Raw genomic sequence first — 21,954 nt, 5'->3', positions numbered from 1 at the left:
CATTTCTGTCCTTTATCGAGCCCATCTTTGCATGAAATGTTCCCTTGGTATCTCTAATTTTCTTGAAGAGATCTCTAGTCTTTCCCATTCTGTTGTTTTCCTCTATGTCTTTGCATTGATCGCTGAGGAAGGCTTTCTTATCTCTCCTTGCTATTCTTTGGAACTCTGCATTCAGATGCTATAGCTTTCCTTTTCTCCTTTGCTTTTCACTTCTCTTCTTTTCACAGCTGTCTAGACCATAACCAAACAAATCTACATCCTCATAGAGTGAGAAGAGTCATGCTAGCCACTGAAAGGATTCATAGTCTTCATTTTGCCTAGTTTCTAAGTTTGGGTTAAATCTTTTAAAAAAACATTTACAGAAAGGGAAATAATAGGTATTCCATGATACCAAAGTATGTCTTTCGTGACTAAGGCAAGTGGTAGTGGAGAGAGGAAGGAAAAAGGATAAGGCTTCAGAGATCACTGGCATTAAGATCTTCTATTGTGGAGGCTTCCACACAGAAAACAGTAAAACTTGCCTTGAGCATTTTGACCTCAGGTCTCCTATTTGCAAAATTCAGACTTTAACTGCAGAAAGTAGTGAAAATCACTAGACCATTCAGGTTTGACCTAAATCAAATCCCTTATACACTGGAAGTGACAAATCAAGGGATTAGATCTGATAGAGTGGCTGAACAACTATGGACGGAGGTTCATAACATTGTACAGGAGGCGGTGCCCAAAACTATCCCCAAGGAAAAAAAAGGCAAAAAAGCAAAATGATTGTCTCTTAGGCCTTGCAAATAGCTGAGAAAAGAAGAGAAGTGAAAGGCAAAGGAGAAAAGGGAAGATATATCCATCTGAAAGCAGAGTTCCAAAGAAGAGCAAGAAAGGCTTCATAGGTGAACAGTGCAAAGAAACATGGGAAAGCAATAGAATGGGAAAGACTAAAGATCTCTTCAAAAAATTGAGACACCAAGGGAACATTTCATGTAAAGATGGGCACAATAAAGGACAGAAATGGTATGGACCCATCAGAAGCAGAAGATGTTAAGAAGAGGTAGCAAGAATACACAGAAGAACTATACAAAAAAAGGTCTTAATGACCCAGACAAAAGAGGTCTTAATGACCCAGACAACCACGATGGTGTGATCACTCACCTAGAGCCAGACATCCTGGAGTGTGAAGTCATGTGGGCCTCAGGAAGCATTAGTACAACAAAGCTAGTGGAGGTGATGGAATTCCAGCTGAGATATTTCCAATCCTAACAGATGATGCTGTTAAAGTGCTGCACTCAATATGCCAGCAAATTTGGAAAACTTAGCACTGGCCATAGGACTGGAAAATGTCAGTTTTCATTCTAATCCCAAAGAAGGGCAATGCCAAAGAGTGTTCAAACCACCACATAATTGCACTTATTTCAAATGCAAGCAAGGTAATGATCAAAATCCTTCAGGTAGGCTTTAACAGTATGTGAACCGAGAACTTCCAGATGTTCAAGCTGGATTTAGAAAAGCAGAGGAACCAGAGATGAAATTGCCAACATCCATTGGATCATACAAAAAAATGAAGGAATTGCAGAAAAACATCTATTTCTGCTTCATTGACTATGCTAAAGCCTTTGACTGTGTACATCAAAACAAACTATGGAAAATTCTTAAGAGATGGGAATACCGAACCACCTTACCTGCCTCCTGAGAAACTTGTATGCAGGTCAAGAAACAACAGTAAGAACCAGACATGGAACAATGGACTGGTTCCAAACTGGGAAAGGAATATGTCAAGGCTGTACATTGTCACCCTGCTTACTTAACTTATATGCAGTACATCATGTGAAATGCCAGGCTCGATGAAGCACAAGCTGGAATCAAGATTGCTGGGAGAAATACCAGTAATCTCAGATATGTAGATGTCACAATCATAATGGCAGAAAGAAAAGAGGAAATGTGGAGCCTCTTGATGAAAGTGAAAGAGGAGAGTGAAAAAGATGGCTTACAACTCAACATTCAAAAAACTAACATCATGGCATCTGGTCCCATCACTTCATGGTAAATAGATGGAAAACGATGGAAACAGTGACAGACTTTATTTTCTTGGGCTCCAAAATCACTCTGGACTGTGATTGTGGCCATGAAATTAAAAGACGTTTGGTCCTTGGAAGTAAAGCTATGACAAATCTAGAATATGTGTTTAAAACCGGAGACATCACTTTGCCAACAAAGGTCCGTATAGTCAAAGCTACGATTTTACTAGTAGTCATGTACAGATATGAGAGCTGGGCCACAAACAAGGCTGAGCACCAAAGAATTGATGCTTTCAAATTGTGGTGCTGGAGAAGACTCTTAAGAGTCCCTTGGACAGCAAGGTCAAAGTAGTCAATCCTAAAGGAAATCACCCCTGAATCTTCAATGGAATTACAGATGTTGTAGCTGAAGCTCCAATACTTTGGGCACCTGATGTGAAGAGCTGACTCATTGGAAAAGACCATCATGTTGGGAAAGATTGAGGGCAGGAGGAGAAGGGGGCTACAGAGGATGAGATTGTTGGATGGCATCATCAACTCAATGAACATGAGTTTGAGCAAACTCTGGAAGATAGTGAAAGACAGGGAAGCCTGGCATGCTGAAGTCCATGGGGTCCCAAAGAACAGGACACAAATGAGCAACTGAACAACAACTCCTGTTAATGGAGATTTGAATAACACCCTTCTTTATCCATCTCAGCTGCTGGTTAAGAGCTATAGATTTCAAAGTCATTTCACCAGGTTGGATGGTTCATTCAATCATCAAATTTCACTTAATTCATTTATTCATTCATTTAGGTCCCAGGTACTGTGTTAGATGCTGGAGATAAAGCCAAGAATAAAGAAACATATTTACTGCTCTATTGGAAGTCACATTCTGATGGTGATTGAGATAAGCAAGAAAAAAGTAAACAAATACACAGAATATTAATGTATTCTAGAAGCTGTATTAAGAAAGGAAGTAAACTCCATTCTGTGATGGAGAATGCTAAGTGGGGCCAGCTTTGGGAAGGCTGGTCATTGAGACCTCTCTGAAGAAGTGTCATTTAAACAGAGGCCTTGGAGTTCACAAGGTGCCAGCCATGAGCAGAGCCAGGGGAGGGATGTTTCAGGCATTGGGAACCTCAAGTGCACAGGCCATGAGGCTCAAGAATGCCTTGGGTGCTCTAGAACCTATATGAAGTCCTGTGCAAAGTGGTGAAGAAAGGCAGAGTGACACACAGAAAAATGGGAAAGTGGAGGGAGGCCAGATCATGAAACTCTCCACAGGACAGAGTAAGAAATGCTGAAACTGTTATGTGAAAATGAAAGTTGCTCAGTCGTGTCCACCTCTTTGTGACCCCATGGACTATACAGTCCATGGAATTCTTCAGGCCAGAATACTGGAGTGGGTAGCCTTTCCCTTCTCCAGGGGATCTTCCCAACCCAGGGATCAAACCCAGGTCTCCCACATTGCAGGTGGATTCTTTATCAGCTGAGCCACAAGGGAAGCCCAAGAATACTGGAGTGGGTAGCCTCTTCCTTCTCCAGGGGATCTTCCTGACCCAGGAATCGAACTGGGGTTTCCTACATTGCAAGCAGATTCTTTACCAACTGAACTATCAGGGAAGCCCAAAAATCCGTTAAATGTTTGGTGCAGTGGAGCACCTCAATTTGTATTTAAAATTTCCACTCTAAACTGCTATATCAAGATTGGATTACGGTGGTGGTGGGCGGGGAGGAGTTACAACAGGGAGAACTTGAAGGATTCCACTGTGGTAGAGATGATAAAGGCAAGCAATGATAAAGCCAAAACAAACACAATGACTGTGGAGATGACTAAGAGTGGGTGATTCAGAGATGCATTTTGAAGGCAGGAGCACTGTGGGCTTTGCTGCAAAATGTGCAAGACAAGAAAGGAAGGTGGATCAAGGATGATTCCCAGACTTCTGAACAGTGCAAAGTAGCACTGCTTACTGAGATGGGGAAGGGGAGGGCTGGAGAAAGGCAGGAGGCAGAAGTGAAATGCTTTGAGCAGAGAGTAACCGAGAACTCCATTTCAAACTTTATTAAGTTTCCAAGTTCAAGTAGATTAGAACACATCCAGGTTGAGATGCTGAATAAGCAATTGGATATGAGTCTGGAGCTCAAGTAGCAGGTCTAGGCTGGAGGTATCAGTTGAGTCTCAGCATGGCCGTGCTCTTTAAGTCTCTGAGGCCAGATGGAATCCCCGAGTAAAAGTGCAGAGAGACGAGTGGGCCCAGAACAGAGACATGCATTACTATGCAAGAGGGAAATAAGCACTAAAAAGGTTCAATATCTCCACATCTCTTTGAACTGTTTGAAATCCCTCAGTCAGAACATGATTTAATCCACTTTGGAATATTCTTAGGCACTGCTATCAAGCTGATTTGTGAGTTACTAGATACAAAGACTATCAGATTCCAAGTATGTATATCTTGGAAATGTTCTCCATCTCCCACTTGACATCCCTGAATTCCCAAGAAAATAACACAGATGGGCTTCCAGACATCTTTCTGGTACCCTCTTTCTTGTCCATCAACAGCTCTTCTGAAGATAGGAGGTAAGGAGTGTGAAGGGCATCCCAGGTGGCACCAGTGGTAAAGAACCCACCTGCTAATGCAGGAGATGAAAGAGACGCAGGTTCGATTCCTGGGCTAGAAAGATCCCTCGAAGGAGGAAATGGCAACCCACTTCAGCATTCTTGCCTGGAGAATCCCATGAACAGAGGAGCCTGGTAGGCTACAGTTCATAGGGTCACAAAGAGCTGGACATGGCTGAAGTGACTTAGCATACCAAGGAGTGTGAGGATCTAGGTTGGAAGAGTGGTGGGGAAGCTATGCCTTACCTCTTCTTCTTCAAGTAGAATGAGCCGAACCACGACGATGTGAATTGCATTGCCAATGCTTGGGTTATGGAACAACCCGGTGACCTAGAGTCAGAAAGGGAAAATCATTAGTCTCAGGTGAATAGAGAACAGATAAATACTGGAGGAGGAGAAAAATAGCACTGTAATGCATTTGCAATAATTCCTTATCTTATAGTCTGAAATTTTTGGTGGAGTTCAAAGATGAGTAAGACATGACCAACTGGGAAGGCAGAAAACATTACAATGCAAAAGGGACACTTGAAATTAGGGGTCATTAACTTTATTCCAATTCTAGCTCCAACTATCTTGAAGACATAATGTTCCAGTTCTTTGCCTCAGTTTCCTCATTTGTGGAAATTCTTATATAATTTCCTATATAAATCAGTGAGAAAAAATCATACTAAAATGATTCAGTCATTTGATAAATAAGTACTAGAAAACGTACATGATAAATTACAGGTTTTCCTAGGATACATGTTTTTAAGAAGAACAGCAATTTACTTTGAAGTTCCATCCTTAATTAACTAGGCATGCGTGTGTTTAGTTGCTCAATCATGTCAACTCTATGCGACCCCATGAACTGTAGCACACCAGGCTCCTCTGTCCATGGGATTTTCATAGGTTTTCACAGGTAAGAATACTGGAGTGGGTTGCCACTTCCTTCTCCAGGGGATCTCCCCAACACAGGGATTGAATCCACGTCCCTAGGATCCCCTGCATTGCAGGTGTATTCTTTACCCACTGAGCCATCAGAAAAGTTCAACTAGGTATGGAAAATATTTATAAATATAAATACAAATACTATATATAAAAAATATTATATATTATATATGTAGGACCAGGGAATTCTGTGGCAGTCCAGTGGTTAGAACTCTGCCCTTTCACTGCCAAGGGCCCGGGTTCAGTCCCTGGCTGGGGAACTAAGATCCCACAAGCTGTGCAGCCAAACAAATTAAAAAATTAAAGAACATAAAAGGACCACAAAAAGGTCTCTTATTTCTTATTTGGGGGGTGGAGCATTTCTAGTGATATCTATTCACCTGCTGCCCATGCCCCCACGAGGTCTGACATACCATGTTCATGATGGTGAGGATATAGGATTCCACGTTCTCCCTCCCGTGGTACTCAACCATCTTCGTGTCGGCCACCACCAGCGTCTCCACCCACCTCTCCTTGCTGATGGAACGCCGAGAGAGGCTTCTGCCTCGCAAGTGGCTCCTCTCCCACTTCTCTCGCAGTAGCTCTTGTTTCTGGGAGGTGCCAGGACTGTCTAAACATTAACCAGAAGATAATGGGTTCATTCTCTATGTCTCTCACATACTACTCACTTACGTTCATAAAGATACAAGGCTGTAAGTTTAAGTTGTGTTTAATAATGGTCAAATACAACATTCTTATCTACATGATTGAAATGGAAGAATACCATTCTTTCACTGAAATGGAAAATAATTAATATGACAAAGATAAGTGAAACTGGAATATGACAGGGAGGTTCAAAGTACAGCTCTGAAATAAATGTTACCTATTTTATCAAATATGTCCCTTATTATGAAAAAGATATTACAAACAAGAATGAGAACTTTTTCTTTCCCTTCTCCTCCTCCTCCTCCTCTAAATTATTCAGAGCTTACTGAATGCAAGGCAGGGTACTGGGCTTTAAAATGCCAAGTCATTTATCCTCTTGAACATCTGACATGCATACTGCTATCTCCATCTTGCAAATGTGGAAACTGATGCTCAAAGCAGCTGGTCAAGTAACTTCCCCAAAGTTGCACAACCCATAGTATCAGTGGAAGAACCAGAATTTTTTCTGCCCTAAAATCATGCATTTTCATATACACCACACTGGCTCCCACAGAGTAAACATGCATAAAACTGCAGAAATGTAAGCTGGAGAAGCTGCATGCGGTTCAGGACATTCTATTCCAAGAAGGTATAAAATGAGCTGGAGAAGATATAGCAAAGGACAATAAAACTCTCAAGGTGACTTGTAGGTTTCAGAAAAGATTTAATATATGAGGATCATAGTTTGGAAGGCAAAACCCAGGAGAGGTTACAGAATCAGGAAGAAAACTGAAAACATCTTCAAACTCCCAGAAGTTTGAGAAGCACTGCCCTGAAACTTGAAAGAGGTCTGTTTAAAACCAAAACAAAAATGAAGTGCTACTTCACACATTGAGAAGCTTACTGCGAAGTGGTGGTCAAGTCTGAAAGGTTTCAATGGGCTCAGAATGGCTTAGTGAGTGAGTGAATGAGTGAAAAGTCACTCAGTCGTGTCCAACTCTTTGTGACCCCATGGACTATACAGTCCCCAGGCCAGAATACTGGAGTGGATAGCTGTTCCCTTCTCCAGGGGATCTTCCCAACCCAAGGATCAAACCCGGGTCTTCTGAATTGCAGGCGGATTCTTTACCAGCTGAGCCAGCAGGGAAGCCAAAAGGAGTTAGGGAGTAGACAAAAGATGAATTTACCAAAAGAATAAATAAGGCAAGAAGCCTGGGCTAATGGACAAGCAGAGCCCCAATCTTTGAAGATTTCTGTCTGGAAGACAGTGACACACTTGCTCCCTGCTCTCCTCAGGACCCTGGAGCACTGGCTGGAAGAACACGCAAGCAGAACAGGAAACCTCTCCACCCCTTCCTCACCCCTGGTGATGGCCACCCAGCCTCGGCTTGAAGACTTCTGGTGCTGGGGGCACACGTCAACTCCCAGTCTTCTCCTGCACTGCGCTAGAATGTCCCCCTTGTAATTTCCGTTTATTAGTCGGTCCTATTCTTTGAAGGTATCTATAACACCACCCCTTCCTGAGGCCCTGCCTCTGACTCGGAATTGGGACAATCAAAACCACGTCCTGCCCTCTGCCCACAGTGCTTTCTGGGTTGTAGAGATGATTACACTCATTTGCTCTGTAACCCATCCTAGTTCCTCATTTTGCTTCCTATGTGAAGTTAGGACACACTGCACTGACTAATATTTACAAAAGAGATGAGACACGATCATCAGTTCAGTCACCCAGTCATGTCCGACTCTTTGCGACCCCATGGACTACAGCACACCAGGCTTCCCTGTCCATCACCAACTCCTGGAGCTTACTCAAACTCATGTCCATCGAGTCGGTGATGCCATCCAACCATCTCATCCGCTGTTGTCTCCTTCTCCTCCTGCTTTCAATCTTTCCCAGCATCAGGATCTTTACCAATGAGTCAGTTCTTCACATCAGGTGGCCAAAGTATTGGAGTTTCAGCTTCAGCATCAGTCCTTCCAATGAATATTCAGGGTTGATTTCCTTTAGGATGGACTGGTTGGATCTCTTTGCAGTCGAAGGGACTCTCAAGTCTTCTCTAACACCACAGTTCATCATAGGTCTAAATAAATTCAAATTTTATTCTTGGGCTTAATAAACTTGGGCTTTCCAGGTGGTGCTAGTGGTAAAGAATCTGCCTGCCAATGCACGAAGTGTTTAAGGGGAGACATCTAGCCAAGGGGGCAGTATAAGTAAGGATGACATCCAGTCTTAACAGAGGACTGACTTTCTGTAACCAGAAGCAGAGGAAGAGCAAGGACCTGGGCAACGTCCGCTGAGATGTCCAGGATGCCCTGTGCACCAGCAGAATGGAGGCCCTGGAGATACTAGGGCAATGCAAATAACTGAGTTTTTTTTTCCTTTACCCAAATGCTTTTAGCAGCTCTTCACAAAGCTCTCTCACATTTAGCACTCTCTCAGGTAGTAGACAAACCTAGACAGTGTATTAAAAGCAAAGACATTCTTTGCCAACAAAGGTGCGTATAGTCAAGGCTATGGCCTTTCCAGTAGCCACATATGGATGTGAGAGCTGGACCATAAAGAAAGCTGAGCACCAAAGAACTGATGCTTTCAAACTGTGATGCTGGAGAAGACTCTTGAGAGTCTGTTGGACAGAAAGGAGATCAAACCAATCAATCTGAAAGGAAATCAACCTTGAATACTCATTGGAAGGACTGATGCTGAAGCTGAAGCTCCAATACTTTGACCACCTGATGCCAAGAGCTGACTCATTGGGAAAGACCCTGAGGCTGGGAAAGATTGAGGACAGAAAGAGAAGTGGGTGGCAGAAGATGAGATGGTCAGGTCACCAATTCTAGCTGATGATTGAATCAGCATCACTGATTCAATGAACATGAACCTGGGCGAACTCCAGGAGATGGTAAGGGACAGGGAAGCCTGGTGTGCTGCAGTCCATGGGGTCAGGAAGAGTCAGACGTGACATGGCATCTGAACAACAACAGGTAGCAGGGCCATTATCTGCCACCTCTGTCTTAGACTCAGGGTTACCTGCAGACAGGAACAGACCAAGCCTTGAGGAAGTTGCCTGGAGGAGGCTTGAGTATCATCAGGAAGCAGGGAAAGTGAACACAGAGCAGAAGACTCTGGAAATTATATTTTCCTGTGTACTAGAGAGTGCCTGTTTAGCATGCCAGTAGTTTCCAGAGGCTACCCCTTCTGCTTAGGGAATTGTTCTAGGATTTGTCTCCTACCATGACTCAACTTTTCCCTCATCTGGATTCTTTTCAGCTGCCTTTTCTCAGAGTTCCCATGGAGAAGGAGTTTTAGAAGGATGTTTAGCTTAGAATGGTTTACCGCTGATTGGATATTGGCCTTTAACTGAAACTACTGCTAGGTATGAGAACCAATTTCCCCCAAGAAGATCCTCTCAAGTTAGTCTTCTCCAGGCCATACTCTGTAGCTTCCAGATAAGTGAGACCTAGCACCCTTGTTCCCACCTTCTTGCCACCAGCATGAGTGAATTCTTGGGACACAACTTGGCAAGAACACAAACACCAACAGCCACCTCTGATGGAGAGCCTGGCCTGTGATGAATTTTTTTTAGATCTGATATTTACTGCAGTCATCCTTTAATATCCATAGGGAATTGGTTCCAGGACCCTGGCAGCTGCCAATATCCATGATTATTCAAGTAATTTATATATAAGGGGGCATCATGTTTGTATATAACCTAGGCACAACCTTCTGTATACTTTAAATTATCTCTAGATTACTTGTGATACTTCATATAAAGTAAATGCTATGTAGATAGTTATAAATACAATATACATGCTACACAAACAGTTGCAGATGAGCAATAAATTCAAATTTTTCTTTTTGGAATCTTCTAGGCTTTTTTTTTTTGGAGGGGGCAGTATCTTCTAGCCAAGGTTGGCTAATCTCTGGTTGGTTGAACCTGCAGCTATGGAAGGTCAACTGTATTTAATTCTCAACAAATATTTGAGGTAAGTCTTATTCTTATCATTTTTAAGTGAGAAAAATGAGACTCAGAGAGGTTATATTTATTCAAATTTGTCCAAAGCCTCATAGCCGTTAAGCAGCATAAGAGCATTTTAGACAAGTCAGTCTGAATCCCATTTAAATTGTGGTGTGGAGGTGGGAATGAAATTCCCAGGCAAGACTTGCCTGGAAAAAGGAAAAAGAATGCCTTAAGTCTAACAGAACCTAGACAGCTTGTCCAGGCCCACTATTTTTAAGATTTTTTGATGCAGACCACTTTTAAAGTCTTTATTAAATTTGTCACAATATTGCTTCTGTTTTTTTTATGTTTTGGTCCCAAGGCATGTGGGATTTTAGCTCCCTGACCAGAGACTGAATCAACCCTGCCTGCATTGGAAGGCAAAGTCTTAACCACTGGACAGCCAGGGAAGTCCCTGAGACCACCGCTGACCACCACCCACTCCCTGTGGGCCTGGCTTGGGCCTGCACTGAGCCACTTGCAAGTCCCAGAACCTTGGACAAATGTTCTCACTATCCCTGACTCCACCCTCATGCACAGGAAACTGAACTGAACTCCTACTTTAAATTTTTATTTTAGCTACAGAACACTTTCTTCAAACAAAGATTATGCAAAGAGCATGGAAAGGACCGTGACTACGATCCGGTGGCAGATGACCCTGAGATGACCCTGAGAGGGGTTCCACGTGGCACAGGTTTAGGCCACCAGACGACACCATCTCTCGGTAACCTTTCAGCTCTGGTGCTGAGTTGAAGCTGTCAACAGTTGGCTGCCATCACACACCTGCAACCAGATCCCCTTTTTAGCAGGACACTGCGGCCTTTCCCAACAGACCTGAATGTCAATGCTGGGGCCATGTCCTTTAGCAATGATGGCTGAGCCGCCATCATTATGTGTCCTTCAGGCTGGCTTTGGATAGATTTGAAATGTCTCAGCTAGGAAATTCATTTTCATTAAAAAAAAAAAAGTTTACCTCTTTTAATGAGAACTAAAAATATTTTTACACTTATGTAACAGACTATCCATTTCTCAAAACTGGCCACTACTAAAGTGGAAACAGCTGTCTTTAAAGATCAACAAGTGCAGCTACATGAATCTAAGTGTTAGTAACTGCTGCTGCTGCTGCTAAGTCACTTCAGTCGTGTCCAACTCCGGGCGACCCCATAGACAGCAGCCCACCAGGCTCCCCCAACCCTGGGATTCTCCGTGCAAGAACACTGGAGTGGGTTGCCATTTCCTTCTCCAATGCATGAAAGTGAAAAGTGAAAGTGAAGTCGCTCAGTCGTGTCCGACTCTTAGCGACCCCCTGGACTGCAGCCCACCAGGCTCCGTCCATGGGATTTTCCAGGCAACAGTACTGGAGTGTGGTGCCATCGCCTTCTCCGTGTTAGTAACTAGTAGATGTCAAAAGCAAGAACCCCCCCAGGTTTAGGAGTGTGGACATAAATATGAGCACCTGAATAAATAAGATGAAACATACTCTGCAAGGGCTGACTGGTCTCGCCTGATGAAGTCCTAACTTCACTCAGAACAGCAAGAGAGAGGAAGGAAATCATGGACAACTTTGGAAATGTGAAACTCCCTTAAATAACAACGTAGAAACCAAATCAAGTCTAAGTAAAAGGGAGGCTTTGAGATCTCTCTGGAGAGTCAATCAGAATGAGAATTTATAAACATTTTAATCCATTAGTATTGTATTGTAAATTACCACTTTCATTCATCACTAACATTTGGAATGATGAGGAATTCCCCTGATTCGAAATCTAATCCCCTAATTCGAAATCTAATCTTTCCCGTCCTTATCTTCTAATAAAAATGTACTGAGGCACTTCTCACCACGAAGACCAGATGCAGAAGAGGCAACTGGGCGCAGAAGGAAGACTAAGAAAAACTGAATAATCAACCAAGTGGATAATGAGTTCCAGCACACTTCAACATTGGTAGAATTCTGGTGATACATTTTCCTCAGCTTCGTGACTAAGGGATAGGTGAATAAGTCAGGGACCTTCACACACACCCAAGTGAAAATGTTAGTTGCTCAGTGGTGTTTGACTCTTTACAATCCCATGGACTACAGCCTGCCAGGGTCCTCTGTCCCTGGAATTCTCTAGACAAGAATACTGGAGTGGGTAGCTATGCCCTCCTCCAGGAGATCTTCACAACCCAGGAATCCAGCCCAGGCCTTCTGCACTATAGGTGGGTTCTTTACCATCTGAGCCACCAGGGACCCAAAGCACCATGAAAGGCTCCTGTTAGGCCCTAGGTCCTCAGTGGTGAGCTCTCCTTTTCTGCAGGTATCAATAAAGAGTTTATTCCCACACATTTACATTTTTAGGCAATGACACCCCACTCCAGTACTCTTGCCTGGAAAATCCCATGGACGGAGGAGCCTGGTGGGCTACAGTCCATGGGGTCGCTAAGAGTTGGACACGACTGAGTTACTTCACTTTCACTTTTCACTTTCATGCATTGGAGGAGGAAATGGCAACCCACTCCAGTGTTATTGCCTGGAGAATCCCAGGGATGGGGGAGCCTGGTGGGCTGCTGTCTTTAGGGTCGCACAGAGTCAGACACAACTGAAGCGACTTAGCAGCAGCAGCAGCATGCAATTCTACCAGCCTATAAAAACTAACTATATTGGGAATCTCCAGATGGGAAATTTGGCACTGTTTCCCAGGGATTCTTGATCTTGGGACTGTTTACAGAACTCCTCTTAAAACTGAGACTTCCATGGCACATTACTTGGGAAATACAGCTTTAAGGAAGACAAGTTCAGGAAGGAAGTTAGATTAAATGGCTCTTTAGATTATAAGAATCTGTTATTCTAAAATTATCTGCATGAAAATAAAGGGGGAAAAAAGTCTTGCCCAGAAGCTACAGAGAGAACAGAAATCCAGGTTGCTCTAAGTAGCTTATGCTTTCTTTGAGGTTTTAATGAAGGTTTACATATTGATGGACCAGAAAGACCTATTACATAAGTAGAGCCACTGAGGCAGTGGAAGAGACTGGAGATGAGTCTCTTGGAGAATGGAGCTATCTTCCATCTGTGGGGATATGGGTGATGGCCCAGCATGGGACCATCTTACCATTTACCCAGGGCTGGTGCTGAGCTTCAGCAGGACCTTCTAAGGAAAGGGCCACTCTGAAACTCCACATCTACCTCCCTTTCTGGCTGTACTTTTGAAAGATTACTGAGCTCTCTAAACATATTACATGCTCAATAAATATGGTACAAACTATTTAACAGGCTTTTGTCAATGCTCACACAGACTTACAGCCAAGCACTGACACAGACAGAAAAATGAATTGGTGCTCTCCAAACAGATCCAGGCCACTCTAAGGTGGTGGGCAACCTAAGGTGATTATCCTCATAGTTTCCCTTCTCCATTTGTCCCTTCTCTGTTATTTGTATCAGGTCCTTAAAACTACCATGTCAAATACCATGTCATGTCTAAGGCAATTTCTGCTTGCCTTTATACTGACTGTGTCAGACTACCAGTTGCCCCAATATTTGTTCTTTCTCCTTGAATTTTTGCTGGGAAGCTGGCCTCCTAGAAGAAAAACTAAATGTCCCAGCCTCCCTTGCAGTTAAATTCTGATCTATGGGATATGAGGCAGTGCTACATGAAACTTGCAGAATTTAAAGGGAAGGCATGGATACTTCTCTTCTTCCTCCTTCCTAGTCTGCATTGGGATAGTCTGGACAAGGAAGCAGAAGCCACATATCCAAGAAGATGGAACAAGATGGAAGACAGATGATAGAAGTCTGAGTCTCTGATGATTGTGGAGCACTATACCAGCCTCGGACATTTTATCTCCAGATTTCACTCATGTGAATGATAAATAAAGGTCTAGTTTTCATCTAGAATAAAAAAGGACTATTTTGTTTGCTCCTTTAGCTCCAGCATCTAAAAACATATTTCTTTGCACTCAATAACAATAATATTTTAAATAAATAAAACTTACATGGGATTTTCTGCTACACATAAACATATCCTGAATGATATGATGATTAATCACCCCCTCCATGTTTGTAAGCATCTCTTCTCATTTACAACTCAGGAAGGGAGCTGCTTTCTTCTCCAAATGGTAACATTTGATCTAAACCCTCAGCTCAGCAAGTTGATTAAATGTAAATAACTAGTGGGTTCTCTTTTAGTACCTCCACTCTGTCACCAGCAGGAATAAGACTGACCCAACACAATAGCTTCTAGAAACACTATATTCATAAAGGTTACAGCTGTATTCTTGTTCTGGAGAAAACAATTCCATGAGTTCTGTGTATGGTTTTCCTAAGAGATCTGAAAGTACCAAGGTTGACTGTTTGGAAACTTCAATTCACATGCATTTTTAAATGCAGCAAGAAAATTCTGGGTGATGCCTAGCATATTGTTCATTTATTAACACTCTACCCAGTGGCATCAGAGGCTCACTGTATCTATTAATAAGAAATGTAACAGTCAGCTACTTTCGCTGCAGCTACCTCTCAGATCACACATAACTGCTTGATATTTCACCAACTTGACTCCAGGGCTTAAATAGGTCTAAGCTCTTCCTGCACCCCCAGAGTCCCTGGATAAAAAATGTTAACTTGGCAAGAAAGCAACAGTCAGGCTATAAGTCATGAGTAAAGAAATCTGTGAGTGCACTAATCAGAGAAAGAGATTACAGAGACCCTGAGAAACCATCTGCCTCACTTTTGAGAGACAACAACAGAACAATTCCAGCCTGATGAGATCATTTTTATTATATTTATATCTGGTCATATTTACATAAGCATGTGTGTACAATATACATACGTATGGATGTATTTGCAATTCTTTTCCCCTTGCTAATGCTTAATTTTACATCAATATAACGTCTTGCATAAAAATTTTACTATAACAACTTAGATTTGTACAGGCTTCAAAATGTTCTGTTATTTTCCTGGCAGAGTACATGGCCTTCCTCTACCCAGCCCTGGGCCCAAATTGGGACATTTCTTTACAGTTTTCCTCTGCAGGTATTTTTTTTTATAGCTTGGTTGGTTTGGTTCCTAGCACACCCATTCACTGAGAATGACACGTTTTCAAAGCTGGGGCTTTATGCATGAGTCTCTCCATACTTCACCACCTTCTGTGAGCTCAGAAACTCATCCTCAGGACCTGACCTGTGGATGCTCAAACTCCAGAGCTCAGAGCTCCAGGAAGCCACTGTATTCTGCATTTGGCTAACCTCTGGTATCTGTATTCTCATTTTCCCCTCTTTTCTTTTATTTCCTTTCCTTCTTTCCTTCCTTTTTCCCTCCCTCCGTCTTTTCCTCTTTCTTCACGTTCATGTCTACTCCACTATCTGTATTTAAAGAAAAGGACTCTCTTTCAAACCTCTTTATCCAGAGCTTTTAGGTTTTCCATACTGAAAGTAGAGACTAGGGGCTTCTAGTCTCCAATATCTTTGTGTCATTTTTCATGGTAAAACTCAGCCTCACTAGTACATTTACTTTATAATAGTGTTTCTTTAATAAGGAAACATTACAGAGTATAGAGTTTCCAAGTGTGTTATAAGAATTTGCTTTCTAAATACCCTAAAGGCAGTGAATACACTGTTGTGTGTGTGTTTTCCTTAGCTCTCTGGGATATCACAGATCTGAGAAAGGAATTCAGGGCAAGAACTCAGGAGATATCAATTATAATCCTAGGGGGTTTTGTATCCGTTGCAATCATGGATCAATTTGCTCTTGTGACTAGTGACAAAAAGAGGGACTCTGCAATTTGCTTTTTTCTAATAAAGGTCAGAATATTATTTATGTTGGGAATCAAGGGCACTTATCTATTATCAAATGAGCAAGTAAATGGACTTGTTATTGTTAATTCCCTTATTTCCAAGTTCTCTGTTTCATTTAATTTTTGTTCTGTGTGGATGAGCCTGCCATTTTGGAGAGCAACATCCTGAGAAGGAAGCCTTTCTATACAAGGAAGAACTGAACCAGTGTCTCAGTCATCCATGTAACTCAAGACTCAGCCTAGAGCCTGACATCCTTTAAGTGAAGTCGCTCATCATGTCCGACTCTTTGCGACCCCATGGACTGTAGCCTACCGTGCTCCTTCATCCATGGGATTTTCCAGGCAAGAGTACTGGAGTGGGTTGCCATTTCCTTCTCCAGAGGATCTTCCTAACCCAGGGATTGAACCCGGGTCTCCTGCATTGTAGGTAGACGCTTTACTGTCTGAGCCACCAGGGAAGTCACAGAGGGCATCCTTTAATAGGCAATAAGTATTTACTGAATGAGTATATGGATTCATTCACTTAATAATGATTTGTGGGAGAAGGGTTGTGCATAGAGAGGTAAAGAAAACAGGAAGTAATGGCATTCACATTCTAGTAAATCTAATCTGATTCATCTATTCATTCATCAAATGTGAGTCCCTTTTGGCCTGATTCTGGTACAGTGACAAAGATGAGTACTACTTTAGAGAAGCTGCAAGTACATATGCCACCCAAAGGGTTCGTTTGGGCTCCACGAGATTCATGAATTTGTAAGTGCTGAACTGGTCTTAAATAGCTGTCTGAAGACAAAGGATACATCCAGGGTGACAGGATACATCCTTCACAGATCTGATGATGGGCTTCAAAGTCACCGTGGCCTGCCTACACAGGATGGGTTCTGTTAAGGGGCAGACACTGGAGAAGGACCATGGCATTATCAGGAAAGCCCTCCCTGCCCATGTCAGTACCAGGCAAGGACCATGTCAGTATCACGAGTCCCCCTTCATGTTGTCTCTCCTCCTCATTTTGGGGAGGAATTATCACTTGAATACAGTTGATCCCTGAACAACACAGGTTTGAACTGCACCAATCCACTTACACATGGATTTTTTTCAAACATAGTACCTATATTTTCATTTTGTCCTGTGCTTAGTCACTCAGTTGTGTCCAACTCTTCACAACCTCATGGACTATAGCCTTCCAGGCTCCTCTGTCCATGTGGATTCTCCAGGCAAGAATACTGGAGTGGGTTGCCATGCCCTCCTCCAGGGGATCTTCCCAACCCAGGAATCTAGCCCATGTTTCCCTCATTGCAGGTAGATCCTTTACCATCTAAGTAAAGGGAAGCCAAGAACGGTTCTTTAAATTAACTAAGTGGGAGTCGGTGGGGGGAGTTTGCTTTCAGTTAGAGATCACAATGTGTGGAATCAACAAAACTAGGTTTTGTGTCCTGATTCTATCCAAATGGTTTCAGCTTCCTACCCATGGGTGAGCCATCGAACAGCTCCTTTTTTGGGAGGCAGAGATAGCAGTATGTGGATTTTCAGCTGCACAGGGGTCTGTACTTCCAACTCCTGTGTTGTTCAAGGTCATGTGTATTTCAAATGCTGAAGGTATCAATGGCCCAAAGAGGACGAATGATCTGGAAACCTGCAGCGGGAGTGTCCTGGACCAAGAGAAAGTCACTCACAGAGAGAACCAGAATCTATCCATGCAGTGCCGGGGCTACAGCCCAGGATACTCAAGGCCACCAGCTGATGGTCAGGGGCTGGTTCCAATAGAAGACCCATATCCCATAAATACTGCACTCAACCTCCTTTTACTTTCCTTGGGACCCCTTCATTGATTCAGGAGACATGCCATTCAACATCAAATGAGCCATCACCTTAACAGTCATTTGCTCCTTCTTCTCAACTTCTATGCTTCTGTCAGCACATTTACCCACCTCTAGCTCTCAACCCCAAAGCAGTACTAACAACGAACATGCACACGTGCCCAAACTGGGCAAGTTCTGCTTCCCAAAGGAAACACTATTCTGAAGTGAGGTGTCTTCCTCACTCTAAAGGACAAGGAAACCCATAAAATAGGAGTTTAGTTTTGAAATTCCCTCTAGTTTTGAAATTTCTCAGAAGCTCATTAGAGAAAGTGAGCTTATGGGTAATTTTTTGTTTTGTTCACTCTATTGTATTGCTTTTATAGTTAGAAAGATAAACTTCAAAAATATGGTGAAGACTTTCCCTTTTATATTCTGCACCACAATTTTATAATTTAATAGCAATGTTTTTCTGACTTTCCTCTCTAATTCTCTTGTTAATGTCTGTTCTTTTAACCAAGTAACCAAAGGCTATTCTCCCCAACCATCTAAAACGCTCCCCTAGCAACAGCAATCACATAATAATCACCTATGTAATTACTGAGAAGTATAAATTTACCCAATTTGTCTATTCATTCATTTCCTGGTTCTCCAAAGGTAGAAAAATAGACCTGGGGAAAATGAAAAATTAAGGGGAATAAAAGGAAATATTCCTCTAAGTAATAAGCCAGCCATTCTTCTATGAAAATAAGTGACTGGTAGAGAGCTTGGAAGTTATGAGCTAGTATGTCCATTAAGGAACTAGAGATACATGAAGTATAAAGGGAGAGACTGAACACATACTCACTGGAAAGAACACCATGGCCCAGAGGAGCACAGAACAATAGCCAGGCACCAGCCACATGTGGTGATAGAGTGCTTAAAACATGACAAGTCAAAATTGAAATGTGCTGTAAATGTAAAATACACCCTGGATTCCAAAGAGTTGGCAACCAAAAAAAGAATGTAAATTATCACATTAACAATTTACATTGATTACATATTGAAATAATAAAATTCTAGATATCTCAGGCTAAGTAAGTGATTAAAATGAATTTCACTTGTTTCTTTTCATTATTTCTCTCTCTTTTTTTTTTTTTACCTTGGCTGCTAGGAAATTGAAAATTACATATGTTATTTGCATCTGTGACTCACAGTATGTTTTTTTATTGCATAGCACTTGTTTAGAATTCAAGGAACTTGTATATTAGTCCAAAGCCTTTTCATTATTGCTGTTTTGTCTAAAGTCTGACTTACAGACTTGCTCTAGGAAGGAATAAATTAGAACATGGGATGAACCTCAAGCATAATGCCTGGCGTGTCCCAGAGTCACAATAAGTATTATTTTGTTTTCTTCATTCCTATTTGCAATGAAAGACATGATGTTCATTACAGGTCAAAACTCTAGTTCCTCTCATTTTCAGTTAAGTCGTATTTAATTCCACTGGCTGGGGAAAGCCATGACTCTAATCACATCTCTGCCCTCACTTCGTAGAATATGTCAGTTACTCACCCACTAGAGCAAAGTGACAAGGAAGCAGAACTTAGAAGCAAATAATTTTTACTCACTGTTTTCCCAAGCTCTTTTTGGCAGAAGCAAGAGAGAGATGGGTAAATTTCCAACACTGAGATTTATTTTAAAAAGTAACTTCCTACATTGTCAAACAAAACATAGTAAATACAAGAAGAAGGAAATGGCAACCCACTCCAGTATTCTTGCCTGGAGAACTGCATGGACAGAGGGGCCTGGTGTTTGCAGTCCATGGGGTTGCAGGGAGTCGGACACGACTGAGTGACCAACACAACACAACAGTAAATACATACAATGAAATAGTATTCAGCCTTTAAAAGGAAGGGTGTTCCAACATATGCTATAACAGTACATTGCTGATGTTGTTCATTGCTAAGTCATGTGTGGCTCTTCATGAACCCACGGACCGCAGCATGCCAGGCTTCCCTGTCCTTCACTATCTCCTGGAGTTGGCTCAAACTCACATCTTTTGAGTCAATGACACCATTCAACCATCTCATCCTCTGTTGCCCTCTTTGCCCTTTGCCTTCAATCTTTCCCAGCATCGGGGTCTTTTCCAATGAGTCATCTCTTTGCATCAGGTGGCCAAAGTATTGGAGCTTTAGCCTCGGCATCAGTCCTTCTAATGAATATTCAGGGTTGATTTCCTTTAGGATTGACTGGTTTGATCTCCGTGCAGTCCAAGGGACTCTCAAGAGTCTTCTCCAGCACCACAGTCCAAAAGCATGAATTCTTTCACACTCAGCCTTCTTTTACCGTCCAACTGTCACATCCATAAATGACCATTGGAAAAACCATAGCTTTGACTATTTGGATCTTTGTTTCCAAAGCGATATCTCTGCTTTTTAATATGTTCTCTAGGTTTGTCATAGTTTTCTTCCAAAGAGCAAATGTCATTTAATTTCATGGCTGCAGTCACTGTCTGCAGTGATTTTCGAACCCCAGAAAATAAAATCTGTCACTTTCCCCCCCTGCATCTATTTGCCATGAAGTGATGGGACTGGATGCCATGATTTTAGTTTTTTGAATGTTGAGTTTTAAGCTAGATTTTTCACTCATCAAGAGGCTTTTTAATTCCTCTTTGCTTTCTGCCATTAGAGTGGTATCATCTGCCTTACAGATGGTGTTTACTTCTTTGAGTTTGCCTTGAAGTGGCATTAACAAACCACTCACCCATCCCCACCTTGACCCAGCATAGCCCCTGAGAACAAGTTTGGATCAGTAAGAGGTTATCCAAATCTGGAGGTCTAGAATTACTGAGAAGCTCTCCTCAGATTTTATATGCTCAAAAATGTAGAAGAAAATTATAAAAAAATTAAAAAGATGGCCATAAAGGCAAAAGATAACCCATAGCCTTGACCTTCCAAATAACCACAATCAGAACTGGCAACTGGGACTATTGTCTGAGTTCCACTGCCAACTGGAGACCTAACTTGTGGAGATAAAATGTGGAGATATAAACCACATAACCATCAGCACAGTACCTTCCCCATAGTCTTAAATGGCCTTAAGCCATTTGAAAGGAAGATGGACAATCCCCCACAGCCACAAAACCAAAACATTCCTGTCATTTTCCTTTTTCAACTTTCTTGCTAATGCCAATTTAAAGGACAGTGACAACCACCAACCTCAATCTTTAAAGGATATTGTAGTACATGCACTAGATCAAATGGATTTTCTGGGCATTCACAGATGGCTAAAAACAGATAGATTAAGTCTCCCATAAGCCATCCCATAGAGTATTATTAACTTGATACATAACCAGAGCATCATTCTCCACTTAGACGGTTTTTTGTTTTTACAAGAGGAAGAGAATTGGCCAAATGATAAAGGCATTGATATCAATAATTTATATAATACAACTTCCAGCATTAGTTCTAGAATCAGTCCAGCTTCAATGTAGGATATTCTTTCTTTTGCTACAGTATTCATGGCCTCAGTGGTGATCAGGAGTCTATGAGGGTCTGCACATGCCTTCTCAATCATCAAAGAAGTCCTTATGCTCATCTTTCTCTTGTTGAATTCTCTCTTAGTCCTGAATCCCAAAGGTTTTCTCCTATTTTTTTCTTAAAAGTGTTATAGTTTCACATTTTATGATTAAGTCCATACATTCATACATCTTGAAATAATTTTTAAAAGAGAAATAAAGATTAGGTCAATACTGACAGGGTCTCTGGCCTTGTGGAGTTTAGAATCTGAAGATGAAAAGTCACTATAAATGAGACAATCAAACAGATCAGAGGTTGCCATATGCACAAGCAAAGATATGACAAGAAGACTACTGGAATATATAGAAAATTCTGAAAGAGATGGGAATACCAGACCACCTGACCTGTGTCCTGAGAAATCTGTATGCAGGTCAAGAAGCAACAGTTAGAACTGGACATGGAACAACAGACTGGTTCCAAATAGGAAAGGAGTACGTCAAGGCTGTATACTGTCACCCTGCTTATTTAACTTATATGCAGAGTACATAATGCAAAATGCTGGGCTGGATGAAGCACAAGCCAGAATCAAGATTGCAGGGAGAAATATCAATAACTTCAGATATGCAGATGACACCACCCTTATGGCAGAAAGCGAAGAGGAACTAAAAAGCCTCTTGATGAAAGTGAAAGAGGAGAGAGAAAAAGTTGGCTTAAAACTCAACATTCAGAAAACTAATATCA

At 42.0% G+C, this 21,954-nt stretch overlaps 1 protein-coding gene across 1 annotated transcript in view; it reads right to left on the bottom strand.

Annotated features, from left to right (window-relative positions):
* Positions 1 to 21,954, bottom strand: part of ADAMTS12 (ADAM metallopeptidase with thrombospondin type 1 motif, 12) — a 390,158-nt gene that overhangs the window by 180,603 nt on the left and 187,601 nt on the right. Inside the window, exons 4-5 of the mRNA XM_010853830.1 lie at positions 5,949 to 6,145; positions 4,855 to 4,938 (exon numbers count right to left, since the gene is read on the bottom strand). Coding sequence (XP_010852132.1) covers positions 4,855 to 4,938; positions 5,949 to 6,145 — 281 coding nt within the window. The remainder of the gene's footprint in view (positions 1 to 4,854; positions 4,939 to 5,948; positions 6,146 to 21,954) is intronic.

The sequence above is a fragment of the Bison bison genome, unplaced genomic scaffold (assembly GCF_000754665.1).
Source record: "Bison bison bison isolate TAMUID 2011002044 unplaced genomic scaffold, Bison_UMD1.0 scf7180017864331, whole genome shotgun sequence".
NCBI classification, from domain to species: Eukaryota; Metazoa; Chordata; class Mammalia; order Artiodactyla; family Bovidae; genus Bison; species Bison bison.
Note: the sequence above shows the minus strand (reverse complement) of the source record. Positions and strands in the feature narration are given on the sequence as shown.